The 13,765-nt window shown below is 42.0% G+C and overlaps 1 protein-coding gene across 4 annotated transcripts in view; it reads left to right on the forward strand.

The window, feature by feature from the left end:
- The window catches only part of znf638 (zinc finger protein 638), a 221,808-nt gene that overhangs the window by 189,590 nt on the left and 18,453 nt on the right, over positions 1-13,765 (forward strand). For all 4 annotated transcript variants that reach the window (XM_072578851.1, XM_072578842.1, XM_072578861.1 and 1 more), the window contains exons 17-18: positions 10,302-10,336; positions 11,212-12,535. In XM_072578851.1, coding sequence (XP_072434952.1) covers positions 10,302-10,336; positions 11,212-12,535 — 1,359 coding nt within the window. The remainder of the gene's footprint in view (positions 1-10,301; positions 10,337-11,211; positions 12,536-13,765) is intronic.

A 13,765-nucleotide genomic window follows, 5' to 3' on the forward strand; every position in this document is an offset into this window, starting at 1 on the left:
ATTTCAACAATTTACCATTCACTGAAAGAAGAAATTCCTCCTTATCTGTCTTAAATGGTTTGTCTTTTATTTTGAGAATGTTTCCTTTGGTTCTACACCCCACAGCCAGGAGAAACAGCCTTTCTACATCCACGCTGTCCTTTTTAAAAAGAAGTTGTAAGCTTCTTTGACATTTGAAAGGGAAAAACACTTGAAAGGGACAAACTGGGTAAATGCAAGTAACCATGATTTCCTTGGTTGAAGAGTCTAGAGTCAGAAGACAATTTAAAAATAACAGGGTGTGTGCCATTTAGGACTGAGATGGGGATCGTTTTATTTACCTATGGAGTGGTGTTCTTTCCAATCTCCTCCTTTCTCATAGGACAGTCCCACCTGACCAGGTATCAGTTTGGTGCACCTGTGTTGCACTTATTTTTTTAAGATTAGATTAGATTAGATTAGGTACCCTACATTATGGAAACAGGCTCTTCAGCCCAACAAGTCCACACCGACCCTCTGAAGAGTAACCTACCCAGACTACAATGAAGTAAAGAACTGAACATTCTGGAAATATGAAACAAAGAGAACAGAAATTGCTGGAGAAACTCCAGTCTGGCAGTATCTATGGAGAGAAAACTGTTTTCTTCACAGGTGCTGCCAGATCTGCTGTTTTTCCAGCAATTTCTGTGCAGATGCTTGGATTTCATTGCTTCTTCCCATGGTAATTAAAAATTAATCTTTGGCAGTGACCTTGTTCGCAACATCCAAACGAAAAATATTGAAGCAGATGTACTTTGGGCATAGAGAGGTATTTTGAAACAACACTAATCAAATCAGGACTTTCAGAGATATAGAGCTTTGTTCTGGACTCCAGGGAGGCTGCCCATCAACAAGTAATTCATTTTGGTGAAAGGAATGTGAGTCAATGTAGGGACCAGAGAACTTGTTGAGATTCCATGCAAGAAAAGCAATTGGTTCCCTTGAGATATCCATCCAACATTATAGGGAGGTTTAATAAGAGTGTTGAAAAGTACGTGTACTGTTGATAATAGTAGGTCTGTTGAAACTTAGAATTGTCAGGTGGGTCAGTAACCAGAGAGCATGGCATTACAGCTTATACACTAGAGTGGTGAGAAAGAGAATGTATTTGATGCAGGAAATTGTTCAGGCCCAGAATGCATTGCTTGAAGAGTCAAGTAGTTTCAACAGAGAAAACTGTATCAGTACTTAAAAATGTAAAAAGTTACAGGGCCTTGGGGAAAGAACACAGAAGTATTGCTAACAGGGCAGTATTTTCAGTGAACCTGTATAAGTCAGATAGTCTGTTATGTAGTGTGTGGTAGTACATGTGGGCCCACAATTAAATGTAATTCTTTGTGATCTTTTTGCATTAGAGATTGCCAACCTATTAGTTTTAATTTTTGTGACAAATGAGACAACTATGACTAGTGGAGTTCTGCAGAGCTCCATTTCAGGACCATACTATTCCCATTATACATTAATGATCTGGACGAAGGAAGTGAGGGCATTGATGCTAAGTTTGCAGATGACTTGACAATTGGTGGAGGGGCAGGTAGTGTTGAGAAAGCAGGGAGGCTGCGTTGAAATTGGACATGTTAGATGAGTGGTCAAGGAAGTGGCAAGTGGAATATAATGTGGGAAAGTGTAAGGCCATGCACTTTGCTAGGAAGAATAGAGGTGTGGACTATTTTCTGAATGGGGAAAGGCTTTGGAAATCTGAAGTGTAAAGGGCCTTAGGAGTCCTAGTTCAGGTTAACATGTAGGTTCGGTTGGAAATTAGGAAGGTAAATGCAATGATATCATTTATTTTGAGACAACTCGAAAGAAGAGCAGAGATATACTGCTGAGGCTGTATAAGACTCTGGGCAGATCACGTCTGGAATATTGTGAGCAGTTTTGGCCCCATTCCTAAGGGAGGGTGTGCTGGCATTGGAAGGGATCCAGAGGACGTTTACAGGAATAATCCTGGAGATGAAAGAGTTGTCACATGAGGAGTGGTTGAGGACTCTGGGTCTGTACGTTTTGGAGTTTCAAAGGTTGAGGAGAAATCTCATTGAAACTTACACTGTATCAGATGTCTCAATATTCTGTACGTGGAGAAAATATTTCCACTGGGAGAGAACTAGAACCCAAGTGTGCAGCCTCAGAAAGGACAATCATTTACAACTGAGAAGAGAATGAATTTATTCAGCCAAAGCATGGTGAATCTTTAGAATTCATTGTCACAGATGGCTGTGGGGGCCAAGATATTGAGTATATTTAAGACAGAGAAGATAGGTTCTTGATGAGTATGGGGATCAAGTGTTACAGGGAGAATGTAGAAGAATAGGATTGAGAAATATATCAGCCAAGACTGAATGGTGGAGCTGACCCAAATGGGCCAAATGACCTAATTCAGCCTCAGCAGTATATCTCTGCTCTTCTTTCTAGCCGTCTCAAAATGAATGATATAATTGCATTTACCTTCTTAATTTCCGAACCTACATATTAACCTTGAGAAACCTGAACTAGAATGAGGGGCATGGATAGGGTAAATAGGCAAAGTCTTTTCCCTGAGGTTGGGGAGTCCAGAACTAGAGGGCATAGGTTTAGGGTGAGAGGGAAAAGATATAAAAGAGACCTAAGGGGCAACTTTTTCACACAGAGGGTGGTACATGGTGGAGGGATATGGGCCGGGTGCTGGCAGGTGGGATTAGATTGGGTTGGGATATCTGATAGGCATGGGTGGGTTGGACTAGTATTTAGCACATTAACTTTGTGCTAGCTATATGAAAGATCTGTCAATTAGACCCTCTTGCTACTCCTCCCTCACAGATGTTTAAACGGCTTGAAGAACGTGATCAATTCTTCTTTGAGTTTTGCGCAAATCTTATTTCCCTTACCCTTTCAAGTGAAATATTGTAAACTAATAATACACCACAAAATTCACATCTTTTTCTCCTCCCAATTTAAAAAAGAACATAAGTATCTTAAATCTCTCCTTCTCCCTTACGATCAAGAACCTATATATCTCTGTTTTAAATACAACATGATTAGGTCTCTGCAGCCTTCTGTGGCAATGAGTTCCAAAGATTCACCACTCTGCCTGAATAAATTCCTCCCTGTGTCAGATCTGAAGGGCTGTGTCTTCACCGTGAGGCTGTGTCCTCAGCTTTTAGTCTCTCCTGCTAGTGGAAACAGCACCTCCACATCCACTTTATCCAAACCTCTCAATATTCTGTCACCTTCAATGAGAGATTCCTTCATCCTTCTAAACTCCATTAAGTACTGTCCCAGAGTCCTCAACCACTCCTTATGTGACCCGGGGATCATTCTTGTAAATGTCCTCTGGATCCCCTCCATTGCCAGCATTTCCTTCCGTAGATACGGCACTGGACTTCTCACAGTATTCCAAATGTGATCTGACTAGAATCTATACAGCCTCAGCAGTACTTCTCTGTGATTGTATTCTAGCCCTCTTGAAATGAACGCTATCATTACATTTATCTTCCTAACTGTCAACTGAACTTGCATGTTATCTTTAAGAGAATCTGGTACTTGGACTCGATTTCCTTTGTGCTTCAGACTTCTGAAGACCTTCCCCATTTAGAAAATAGCCCATGCCCTATTCTTCTAACCAAAGTGCATAATCTCTCACATTGCCACATTATATTTTATCTAGTACTTCGTTACCCGCTCCTATCCTGTTCACTAAAAGAGAAAATGCTGGAAAATCTCAGCAGGTCTGGCAGCATCTATAAGGAGAGAAAAGAGCTGACATTTTGAGTCTAATTGACCCTTTGACAGACCTGCTGAGATTTTCCAGCATTTTCTCTTTTGGTTTCAGATTCCAGCATCCGCAGTAATTTGCTCCTATCCTGTTCAAGTCCTTGCATACTGGATTAGTGGTGCTGGAAGAGCATAGCAGTTCAGGCAGCATCCAACGAGCAGCGAAATCGACATTTCGGGCAAAAGCCCTATTCCTGATGAAGGGCTTTTGCCCAAAACATCGATTTCGCTGCTCGTTGGATGCTGCCTGAACTGCTGTGCTCTTCCAGCACCACTCATCCAGTATTTGGTTTTCAGCATCTGCAGTCATTGTTTTTACCAAGTCCTTGCATAGCCTCCCCATTTCCTCAATGCTACCTGTCTTGCCACCAGTCTTTGTATCAAGTGCAAACTTAGCAATAATGCCCTGAGTTTCTTCATTTAGATTGTTATTTTAAATCATTGTGGTCCTTACACTGACCCTTGCAGTATTCCACTGGCTGTCATCCTGAAAAAGACCCCTTTCACCCCATACTCTGCCTTCTACCAGTCAGCCAATCTTCTAATTTTGCTGGTACCTTGCCCTTAACATTCATCTTATTTAGCAGCCTCCTGTGCGGCACCTTGTCAAAGGCTTTCCGGAAACCCAAATAGACTACCTCCACCGACTCTCATTTGCCTAACTTGCTTGTTACCTTCTCAAAGAAACTCTCCATGGTGAAGCCATACCGACTCAGCCTTATTTTACGATGCACTTTCATGTATTCCAAATCTCGTCCTAAATGATGGACTGTAAAATCTAAGCAACAACAGAGGTCAGGCTAACTGTCTTCCATCTCTTTTTTGAGCAAGGGTGTTAACGTTAGCCATTTTCAGTCCTCTAGGATCCTCCCTGACTCCAGTGATTCCTGGAAGATCACTGACAATGCCTGTACAGTCTCCTTAACTGTCACCCTCAGAACTCTGGGGTGTAGCCATCAGTTCTGGGTGATTTATCCACCTTCAGACCTTGCAGCTTCAGCAGCACCTTCTTAGTGATGGCCACTACACTCACCACGGGCCCTGACTCTCTGGAAGTATGCTGATGGTGTCTTCCATCATAAAGACTAAATCAAAGTACACCATTTCTTTGTTCCCCATTACTACTCTAACTTTGTTTTCCAGTGGTCCAATGTCCTTTCTTGCCTCACCTCAGAATAAATGTATCTTTTTTCCAATTGGCAGGCAGTGACTAGTGGGGTACTGCAGGAATCGATGCTTGGACTTCAGCTATTCATAATATAATTTAGATGTGCGAACTAAATGTAAAATCTTTAAGTCTGCAGATGACACAAAGCTGGTTGGGAGGGTGAACTGTGAGGAGACCACGTAGCTGCTTCAATGTGATTTGGACTGTGGTGGGCAAGTACATGGCAGATGAATTATAATGTAGATGAATCTGAGGTTATCCACTTGGAGAGCAAAATCAGGAAGGCAGGTTACTATGAGTGGCAAAAGATTGAAAAAAGGAGAGGTGCAGCGAGACCTCTGTCCTCGTACACCCGTTACTAGGTGAAGAAGCAAATGGTTTCTTGGCTTTCATAGCGAGAGGATTCAAGTACAAGAGTGGGGATGATTTGTTACAATCGTATGAGGCATTAATGAGACCACACCTAGGGTATTGTGTGCTGTTTGGGTCTTCTTATCTGAGGAAGGATGTCCTCACTATGGAGGAAATGCAGCAAAAGTTTACCAACCTGAATTCTGGGTTGCAGGACTGATGTGTGACGAGATGTGTGAGTCGGTTTGGATGGGATGGCTCGGTGACTCAGTGGATAGTACTGCTGCCTCATAGCACCAGGGACACTCACTCAATTCCAGCATTATACAGAGTGGTGTTCAATGTAATATAAACAGAGCTACTGTTCTTTGTAATATAGACACTGACTGCAATTTTCTGTAATTTCGACAGAGACTGCTGGTCTCTGTAACAGCAATTGAGTATCTGTGTGGAGTTTGCATACCCTCCCTGAGTCTGCATGGGTTTCTGCAGGGTGCTCTGCTTTCCTCCAATAGTCCAAAGTTGTGCAGTTTAGGTGGGTTGGCTGTGCTAAATTGTCTGTAGTGACTCGGGTTGTGCAGGCTAGGTGGATTAACCATGGTGAAAGCAGGGTTAGGGGGATAGGGTAGGGGTCTGTGTGGGGTGCTCTTCTGAGGGTTGGTGCAGTCTTGATAGGTAGAATGACCTCCTCCCACGCTAAGTGTTTAGCCTATCGAATTTTCTGCCACAGGTAGTTGTTGAGATCAAAATATTTTTGAGGTGGAGTTGGGGCTAAAGAGACAAAAAAGCATGAGGAAAAAGAACAGAGCATAGAGTTGGATGATCAGCCATGATCATATGGGCAGAGCAGACACCTAGGGCTGAATGGCCTATCTATGCTCCTATTTTCTGTGTTTTTATGAGGTGCTGTGCCCTGGTGCTGAGTAAGTGAGACCGTTAACCTGGGGAGAATGCGTGAGGTGACTGTGCTTCCACATTTGGCAAAGGCTGTCTGTGTATTTTTGCCTGAATTTCATGCATCAAATTATCTGTCATTTGGCATTACAAATAAAATTGTGCCGCTCCCCTTTTCAATGCTGTCTATTCTTGTATATCTGTGCTAAGAGAAAGTAAAGCTTTTGTTTATTCTTACATTTCGGAAGTGGGCAGCTTTGTTCAATTGATATAGCTGTCATCTTGGGTCACCAAGTGAAGCCCTACTCAAAATAATTTACATTTCTACTTTGTGTCACTGTTCTGGTGGGATAGGAGGTATAGGAGTTATTTTAATCTCATGGCCAACATCGACTATATGCTTGTTAAAGGAATAGTCATCTCAGGCTGAAAAACAAGGCTATGCAATGGCTGTTATGTTTATCTACATGAGAGGTAGTTTGACTCTAGGGTGTTTGCCTGTTCCAGGAGGGGATGCTAAATACTTGTTCTCCATTGGCTGACCAGGAATTGTAAAGTGAAGTGAAAGCACATTGCTTTCATATCCCAGGGTGAATTGGATGATAAGTGATTGTGTAAGTTGCCATATTCTTATGAAAACAAGGGTTATGTGATGAAATTGCTACTTTGGGGTTTCTTATGGAAATGTAAATGAACTTGTTTCATTTTTACCTGAATAATTTGAGATGTGCCACAGAATGTAGCTGATTGGAGCAGAGCGGGAGTGTTTGGAGTTTTTCTTACCCCATGATTGGCCAAGCCTGTTATACACGAATTCTATGATTGTCAATATGAAATCATGTGACTTACTAAGATGATAGGTGACCTAGATGAACCCTGGTAGTTTCTTGTCCAGCAGTCCCTATGTATAACTATCTGGATCCCACTCTAGTGGGCAGTTTTGTTAGCACTGCTTCTATGTCATCTGTCTACGCTATTACATTTTGAAGTGGTTCGTGACTAAATACTCCCTAAGCATTAAAAACAACTATAAAAATAGCATTGTAATGAAATGTCCCAAGACACTTCAAAGGAGTATTATTAAATGCTTGAGAAGACAAATAAATTAGGAAGCTATTCTTGTAAATAATATGTGGAATAGGAGACTCATCAGGAATGACTGTGATTATGTTACTTCTTGGTGCTGTTGGGGAGGAAATTCAAGGATCTTGACTCAAAATGAATATCAATATATTTCTAAATCAAAATGATACAAGATTTGGAGGTGATGGTCTCTTTCACCTGCTTCCCATGGGGTTTTAGAAGATGTTGTAGAAGCAACCGTTGTCAGTGACTGCAGTGCATCTTGTAAATAGGAAGGTGTCGGCGTTGTGGTAATGACACTAGACTAATAAACCAGAGACCCAGACTAAAACCCTGGGGCTAAGTGTTTCCAACAGCAGCTGGTGCAATTTAAATTAATTATAAGCTGAAAGCTAGTCTTAATAATGTGTCACAATGAAAAGTCTATCCGGTACATTAAAGATCTTTGGGATGCAAAGCCCACATGTCACTCCAAATCTATTGCACAGTGGCTGACTATTAATTGTAATACCTGAAGAAGCCATGCATTTGACCAAACTGCAACAAGGGTTGAAAAGGAATAAAACAGGGAAAACACCTATCCTTTTAAGATCTGGCCTACATCAGACTCATAGGAATCCCTCAAATGTGGTGCAGGAAAAGCACAGCAGGTCAAGCAGCATCCAAGGAGCAGAAGAATCAACGTTTTGGGCATAAGCCCCTTCATCAGGAATAACTCTAATCTCCAGCATCTACACTCCTCACTTTCTCCTCATAACAAACCCTAGAGAATTTTACGACACCCAGTGACATCATGGCCATCTGTGGCCTAATTTCATATACCTGCCTTTGGCTCATATCCTATAATAACTTTTGCCTAAAAAAAGTATGTATCTTGGATTTAAAGTCAACAATTGATCCAACATCCATAGCCATTTACGCACACAAGTGTTTCCCAGCATCTCTCCTGAAAGGTCTGGCCATAATTCTCAGATTATGCCCCTACATCTAGAATCTCCAACCGATAGAAATAGTTCATCTACCCAGTTTTGTTTCCTATTAACATCTTGACGACTGATTAGATCACACCTTCTCTTTATAAATTCTAGAGAAACAAACCCAATTTGTACAGTCTCTCCTCATAAACCTGAAGTGCAAGTATCATACTTGTAAACCTGCTTTGTAGCCCATTCAAGATCAAAAAACCTTCCTCAAGTTTGGTGCCCTGATCTGCTCTCAGTCCTCTGGATATACTGGCCAGCATTCCATCCAGTTTTCTTAATTATTTTCTGCACCTGTTGGTGACATTTTAAAGATCTCCGTACCTGAATTCCCACGTCCCCTGGGGATCCAATGTATTTATCGGTCCAAAATGGATAACTTAACACTTGCTTATGTTGAATTCCATTTGCCGCAATTTTGCCTATTCACCTAGTCTATCAGTATCCCTTCCTAAATTTAATGCTATTACCTACCCATAATCCCTACTTTGTTTCCTGCCACTCAATAATTTCACTGCCACTGTCTCAATTCTGTGGGCTTCTACCTTAGTTAACAATCTGTTATGTGGGATTTTATTATTTTAAATGAGATGCCTAGCTGTTGAAGCGACAGTGCAAAGCTATTTCCATGGCAATCAGCAGAAGTTCAGTGATCTCATTAACATCAGATCAAATTTCTACAGTTCTACCACATCCATGAGTACTAGTAGACAATTAAATATTGAAAGTGGAGGCTCCACAAATAACCCTGTCGTTAGTGCTAAGGGAGCCAAGATGTCAGAAATTAGATTAGATTTGAAATAGCATAGACAGCAAGTTCTGACTGATCTGGTCGGCTTAAAGTCAGTAAAAGACCAGATGAAATGTACCCCAGGCTGTTGAGTGAAGGAAGGTAGGAAATAGCAACGGTGCTGGCAATAATTTCCAACTCCCCTCTGGCCAGAGGTGAATTGCCAAAGGACTGGAGGTTGCCAGTTATTCAAGAAGGGAGCAAGGCATAAATCAGGACCTACAGTCAAGAACTCTAACCTTGATGGTGCGAAAACTATTGAGGCAATTCTAAGAGACACTTGCTCTGCACTTGGAGAGGCAGGCATTAATCAAGAACCACCTGATGAAGGAGCAGTGCTCCAAAAGCTAGTGTTTACAATTAAACCTATTGGACTATAAACCTGGTGTTGTGTGATTTTTAATTTTGTACACCCCAGTCCAACACCGGCATCTCTAAATCTGGATTTAAGGGGAGGTCATGTTGGCCAATTTTTCAACGCAATAACCAGGTACGTGGATAAGGGCAGTGCATTTGACATAGTCTACTTCGACTTCAGCAAGACTTTTGACAGGGTCCCACATGGAAGACTGATAGTGAAGATAAGAGCCCATGACATCCAGGGAAACTTGACAAATTGGATCCAGAATTGGCTGAATAGCGGAGAGTGATGATCAAGGGATGTTTTTGTCACTGGAAACCTGTGTCCAGTGGTATCCTGTATACAAGGGGCACTCTGCACAATGATGACATGCTCATTTACTACAATGTGTGCATGGCCTGCTTGATTCCATTTGCCACTTCGCACTCTCTTGCCTAGATCCCAGTACATCCTATCTGAGTGAATTAGGTTAGAGCTTAAAATCCCTGTGTTCTTAATCATCCCGGCAATGTTTTTCTACAACCTCTACCGTCGGGGAAAAGGTACAGAAGCTTGAACACGCACCAGCCGGTTTCGAAACAACAGTTTCTACACTACTGTTAGAATACTGAATCGACTCACAGACTCTTAGCATTTGCCTCTACCTATGTTTTTGCCGCTGTTATTATTTACTTAGCTATGCTATTTAACTCTGTGATCTGCCTGTATTGCTTGCAGGGCAAAGCTTTTCACTGTGCCTTGGTACACGTGACAATAAATTCAATTCGATCCACCACCACCTCCAGACAGACTATGCTGGTGACTATAATCATAATGCCGTCATGAATTACTCCCTCAAATGTTTTTTTTTGTTAAGTTTGTCTCTGGTTTGAGTTGTAAATTCACAAAAAAAAATTTTCATTACAGAATGAAGAAAAGGCAGAAAAGGCTGTTGAGGGGAGGTAAGCATATTTTCATATTGATTCAGCTGCAAACAGGTGCAAGACTTCAAAGCTTTCATAAACTGACTGATCTAATAGAGGGGTGTGGAGAACCAGGGGACTGTCTTAAATGACCTACCCCTTATTTTATGGTTGAGGTAAGGAGGAACATCTTCACTCAGAGTGGTGAATCTTTGATTTTCTGTATTTTGGAGAGCTGTGGCAGTTCAATAAGTGAATATATTTGAGACAGAAATTGATAGATTTCTGGAGAATAATAACATCGAGGAACATAATGCAGTAAAGTGGAATTGAAATGGATGATTAGCCTTGGTCTACACCTGTTTCTAAGATAGCTGTATTTCTCTATCCCCATCATTGATTCATGTTCATTGAGTTGACAATACTGCCCCACAGTCCAAGTTAGACTCTGACCTGTCTGATGCCCAAACAGGCACTTGCCACAGCAAGGCTCACTGGACAGATATGAGTTTTGCTTTCTGCTCCCTCTAGGGGTGCTTTCTGCTCCCTCTAGGGGTGCTCTCTTAAATTATAACCATTCCAGAACCCATTGTCAAGGTAAGCCTTTCTGGCTGAGGATGGTACAGGCAATTAAGATTCCTCATGGTTGGTTTTGATGTTTGTTTTGCTGCATCCATTTTAATTCACTGTTCAAATATTAATCTTATTGTGAGCCATGACCTTGGGCTTTTTTTCCCCCATTGAGTTGCTAAATCACATTGATGTATTTTCTTCCAGTTTCATAGTTTTGAATGTGACCCACTGTTCCAGAGTGGCAAACGATGTTGTGAGAGCAACTTCCAGATCGTGAAAGGGCAGTAGATGATCTGCTCTTCCAGTCCAAGCGAATATTTATAAGTGATTTTGTTTTTCAGTTGTAATAACACCAATGTGCCTGAACCAATGGAGACAGAAACATCTGGATCTGCAGAATCTAAAGATATTGAAAAGACTGAAATTAATCATGAGAAAGCTGGGAAGACTCCAAGTGACCAAGCTACATCAGATTCAGTAAATCTAACTCTGGGGGTGACACCTGCAGAGATAACAACAACTACAACAACAGAGACACCTGTACAGAATCTTGTCACTGCAACTGTCAGTGAATCAGCTGCCGCTCTTAAACCTTCTGTGATCACTACGAATGTGGCTAGTGCACCACTCACCACTAAATCTCCAAACCCTGGTGCTACTGAGATGCCTGCCGATACACCTGTAAAGCCTGTGGTCTCGAATTCAGCTGGTGCTAAACCACATCTGGCCAGCAGAAATGCACCATCCAAACCTGCTACTCCCAGTGCAACTGCTAAACCACTTTGTAAACCTGCAGCTGCTATAGGCACTACTACCAAGCCTGCAGTGTCTGCTGTGAATGCACCTGCCAAGCCAGCACCTACTTCTGGTGCAATCCCTTTGAATGTGGCAACTAAGCCAGTTATTTCCAGCTCGGTTACCAAACCAGACCAGACTGCATCCAGTGTAGTGACCAAACCTTCTCAGGCCACAGACAGTGCGACTGCCAAGTCCACTGCAGTCGGGGTGAATGCTGCCTCTAAACCTGCACCAACTCCCACCAGCAAACCAGGCCAATCACCTGCACAAGTAGTCTCTAAACCTATGCCAGTTACCAGTAATACCATCCCTAAGCCCATTGCTGCTAATGCTTCTGCCAGTGTAGTAACAAAACCAGCGTCAACCCCTAGTGATTTAGCAAGTAGCCCTAGCAACTTGAGTGGAGCAACTCCAACCATGGTACCCACTGCCAGTTCGCCAGGTGTACAGACAGCTGCAAACCCTCCTGCAGACATGCCTGTTGGTGAGGCCACTGCTTCTCCAACGACAGAGAGACCTGCCACTCCAGCTGCTTCATCACCACCCAAAACCTCAGCTCCTTCCCCCACTACTACTAAAACTGCACCCCCAAAGTCTGTAGTGGCAAAACCAGGAAGCAGAGAGAGCAGTGCCTCAAAATTTAATGGGAAGAAAGTTATTCCTGCTAAAAAGGAGCATTTGGCAAAGGAACCTAGCAAATCCAGTACACCAGCTCGAGGTCGAAGTTCCTCCAGAGATCGTTGCAACAGAGAGGGAAGTGGCAGGAGTACCTCATTACATCAGAGGGAGAAGGAATCCAGGGCTGATCGCAGACATATCTCTGTGCATCCACGGGACAAGGATCATAAATCATCTTCTAGGAGCAAGGTAAACGTTTGAAGTGATAAGTTTTCAGGGTGTTGATTTATGTATATGTAATTTCCCCTCAAAGGCAGATCTTGTCCTTTTGTTGTTGACTGTATGACTGACCGAGAAACCGCTTATTAGTCAAATACCTCCATACTGTGATCATTACTGAAATACAACTGCAGTGTTAACCACCTGGGTTTCTCTCTGCTGTCCCTTCCCCATTCAGATGTCACAGCTCATTGCTTTGCTTCTGACACTGTTGGTTCTCTTGTTTCTCCTCTCCATATGTATTTTTTATACTGAGCATAGACCAAGAGTGTGGCTGTGATATCTTGGTAGAATTTAAAATTTATGGCTCATAAAATTTTATTAAACAAAAATGGTGGTAATTAAATATGTGTGAGAGAGAGAAAACATGAGTGTTGTAATAAAGGCAAGATTTTGACTGTTAAGGTATGTTTAAGTGATGCCTACCTGAGATTTGTTTTGGGGTTTCAGTTTTTTAATACATTGAGCAATGTCTTGAGTGAAGGATTTGAGTTGTACATAGAGGTGTGTAGGTGAGCTGTGGTGAGTAGTGCAGTTGAGAGCGTAAAGCTGAAAAGAGACATTGACAGATTAAATGTGACAGGTGGAGGTCAGTGTGAGATAATGTGAAGCCATCTACTGTAGATCTGAGAAAGTCATCAGAATGCTAGTCTGGCATTGTGGTTAACTATCTTAATTTGATCCTTCTCAACTTGTATGTAACTTTTCATATCATATTCCTCAAATATCCCCAAGGATCTATCCTTGGCCCCTCCTATTTCTTATCTACTTGTTGCCTTTAGATGACATCAGTGTTCACCTGTTTGCTAATGACACCCAGCTCTACTTAACAATCTGTCTTGACCCCCATATGGTCAAAAATGTCAATCCGCTAATCCAATCTGTGATTCTGGATGAGCAGAAATTTAATTTACAAATATTTGTCTCCAGTTATTGCCACAAACTCCATCCTCTATGTCCTCACCAACCTCTTTCCTGGCCACTGTATGACATGAAATCAGCTTTTTGTGCTCTTGGTGTTTCGCTTTACCCCAAGGATCATGCCATCAATAAGAGTGCTACTTGCCAATTTTACTCTCCGCTCACCTCATGTGGTTTAATAGTCATCCATGCCTTTCTGACCTCTAGACTTAACCACTGCAAAGCATTCATGCTGACCTAAGCTTTCACTCTCCATAAACAAAGTCGTCCTGTTATGGA

The sequence above is a fragment of the Chiloscyllium punctatum genome, chromosome 1 (assembly GCF_047496795.1).
Source record: "Chiloscyllium punctatum isolate Juve2018m chromosome 1, sChiPun1.3, whole genome shotgun sequence".
Classification (NCBI taxonomy): Eukaryota; Metazoa; Chordata; class Chondrichthyes; order Orectolobiformes; family Hemiscylliidae; genus Chiloscyllium; species Chiloscyllium punctatum.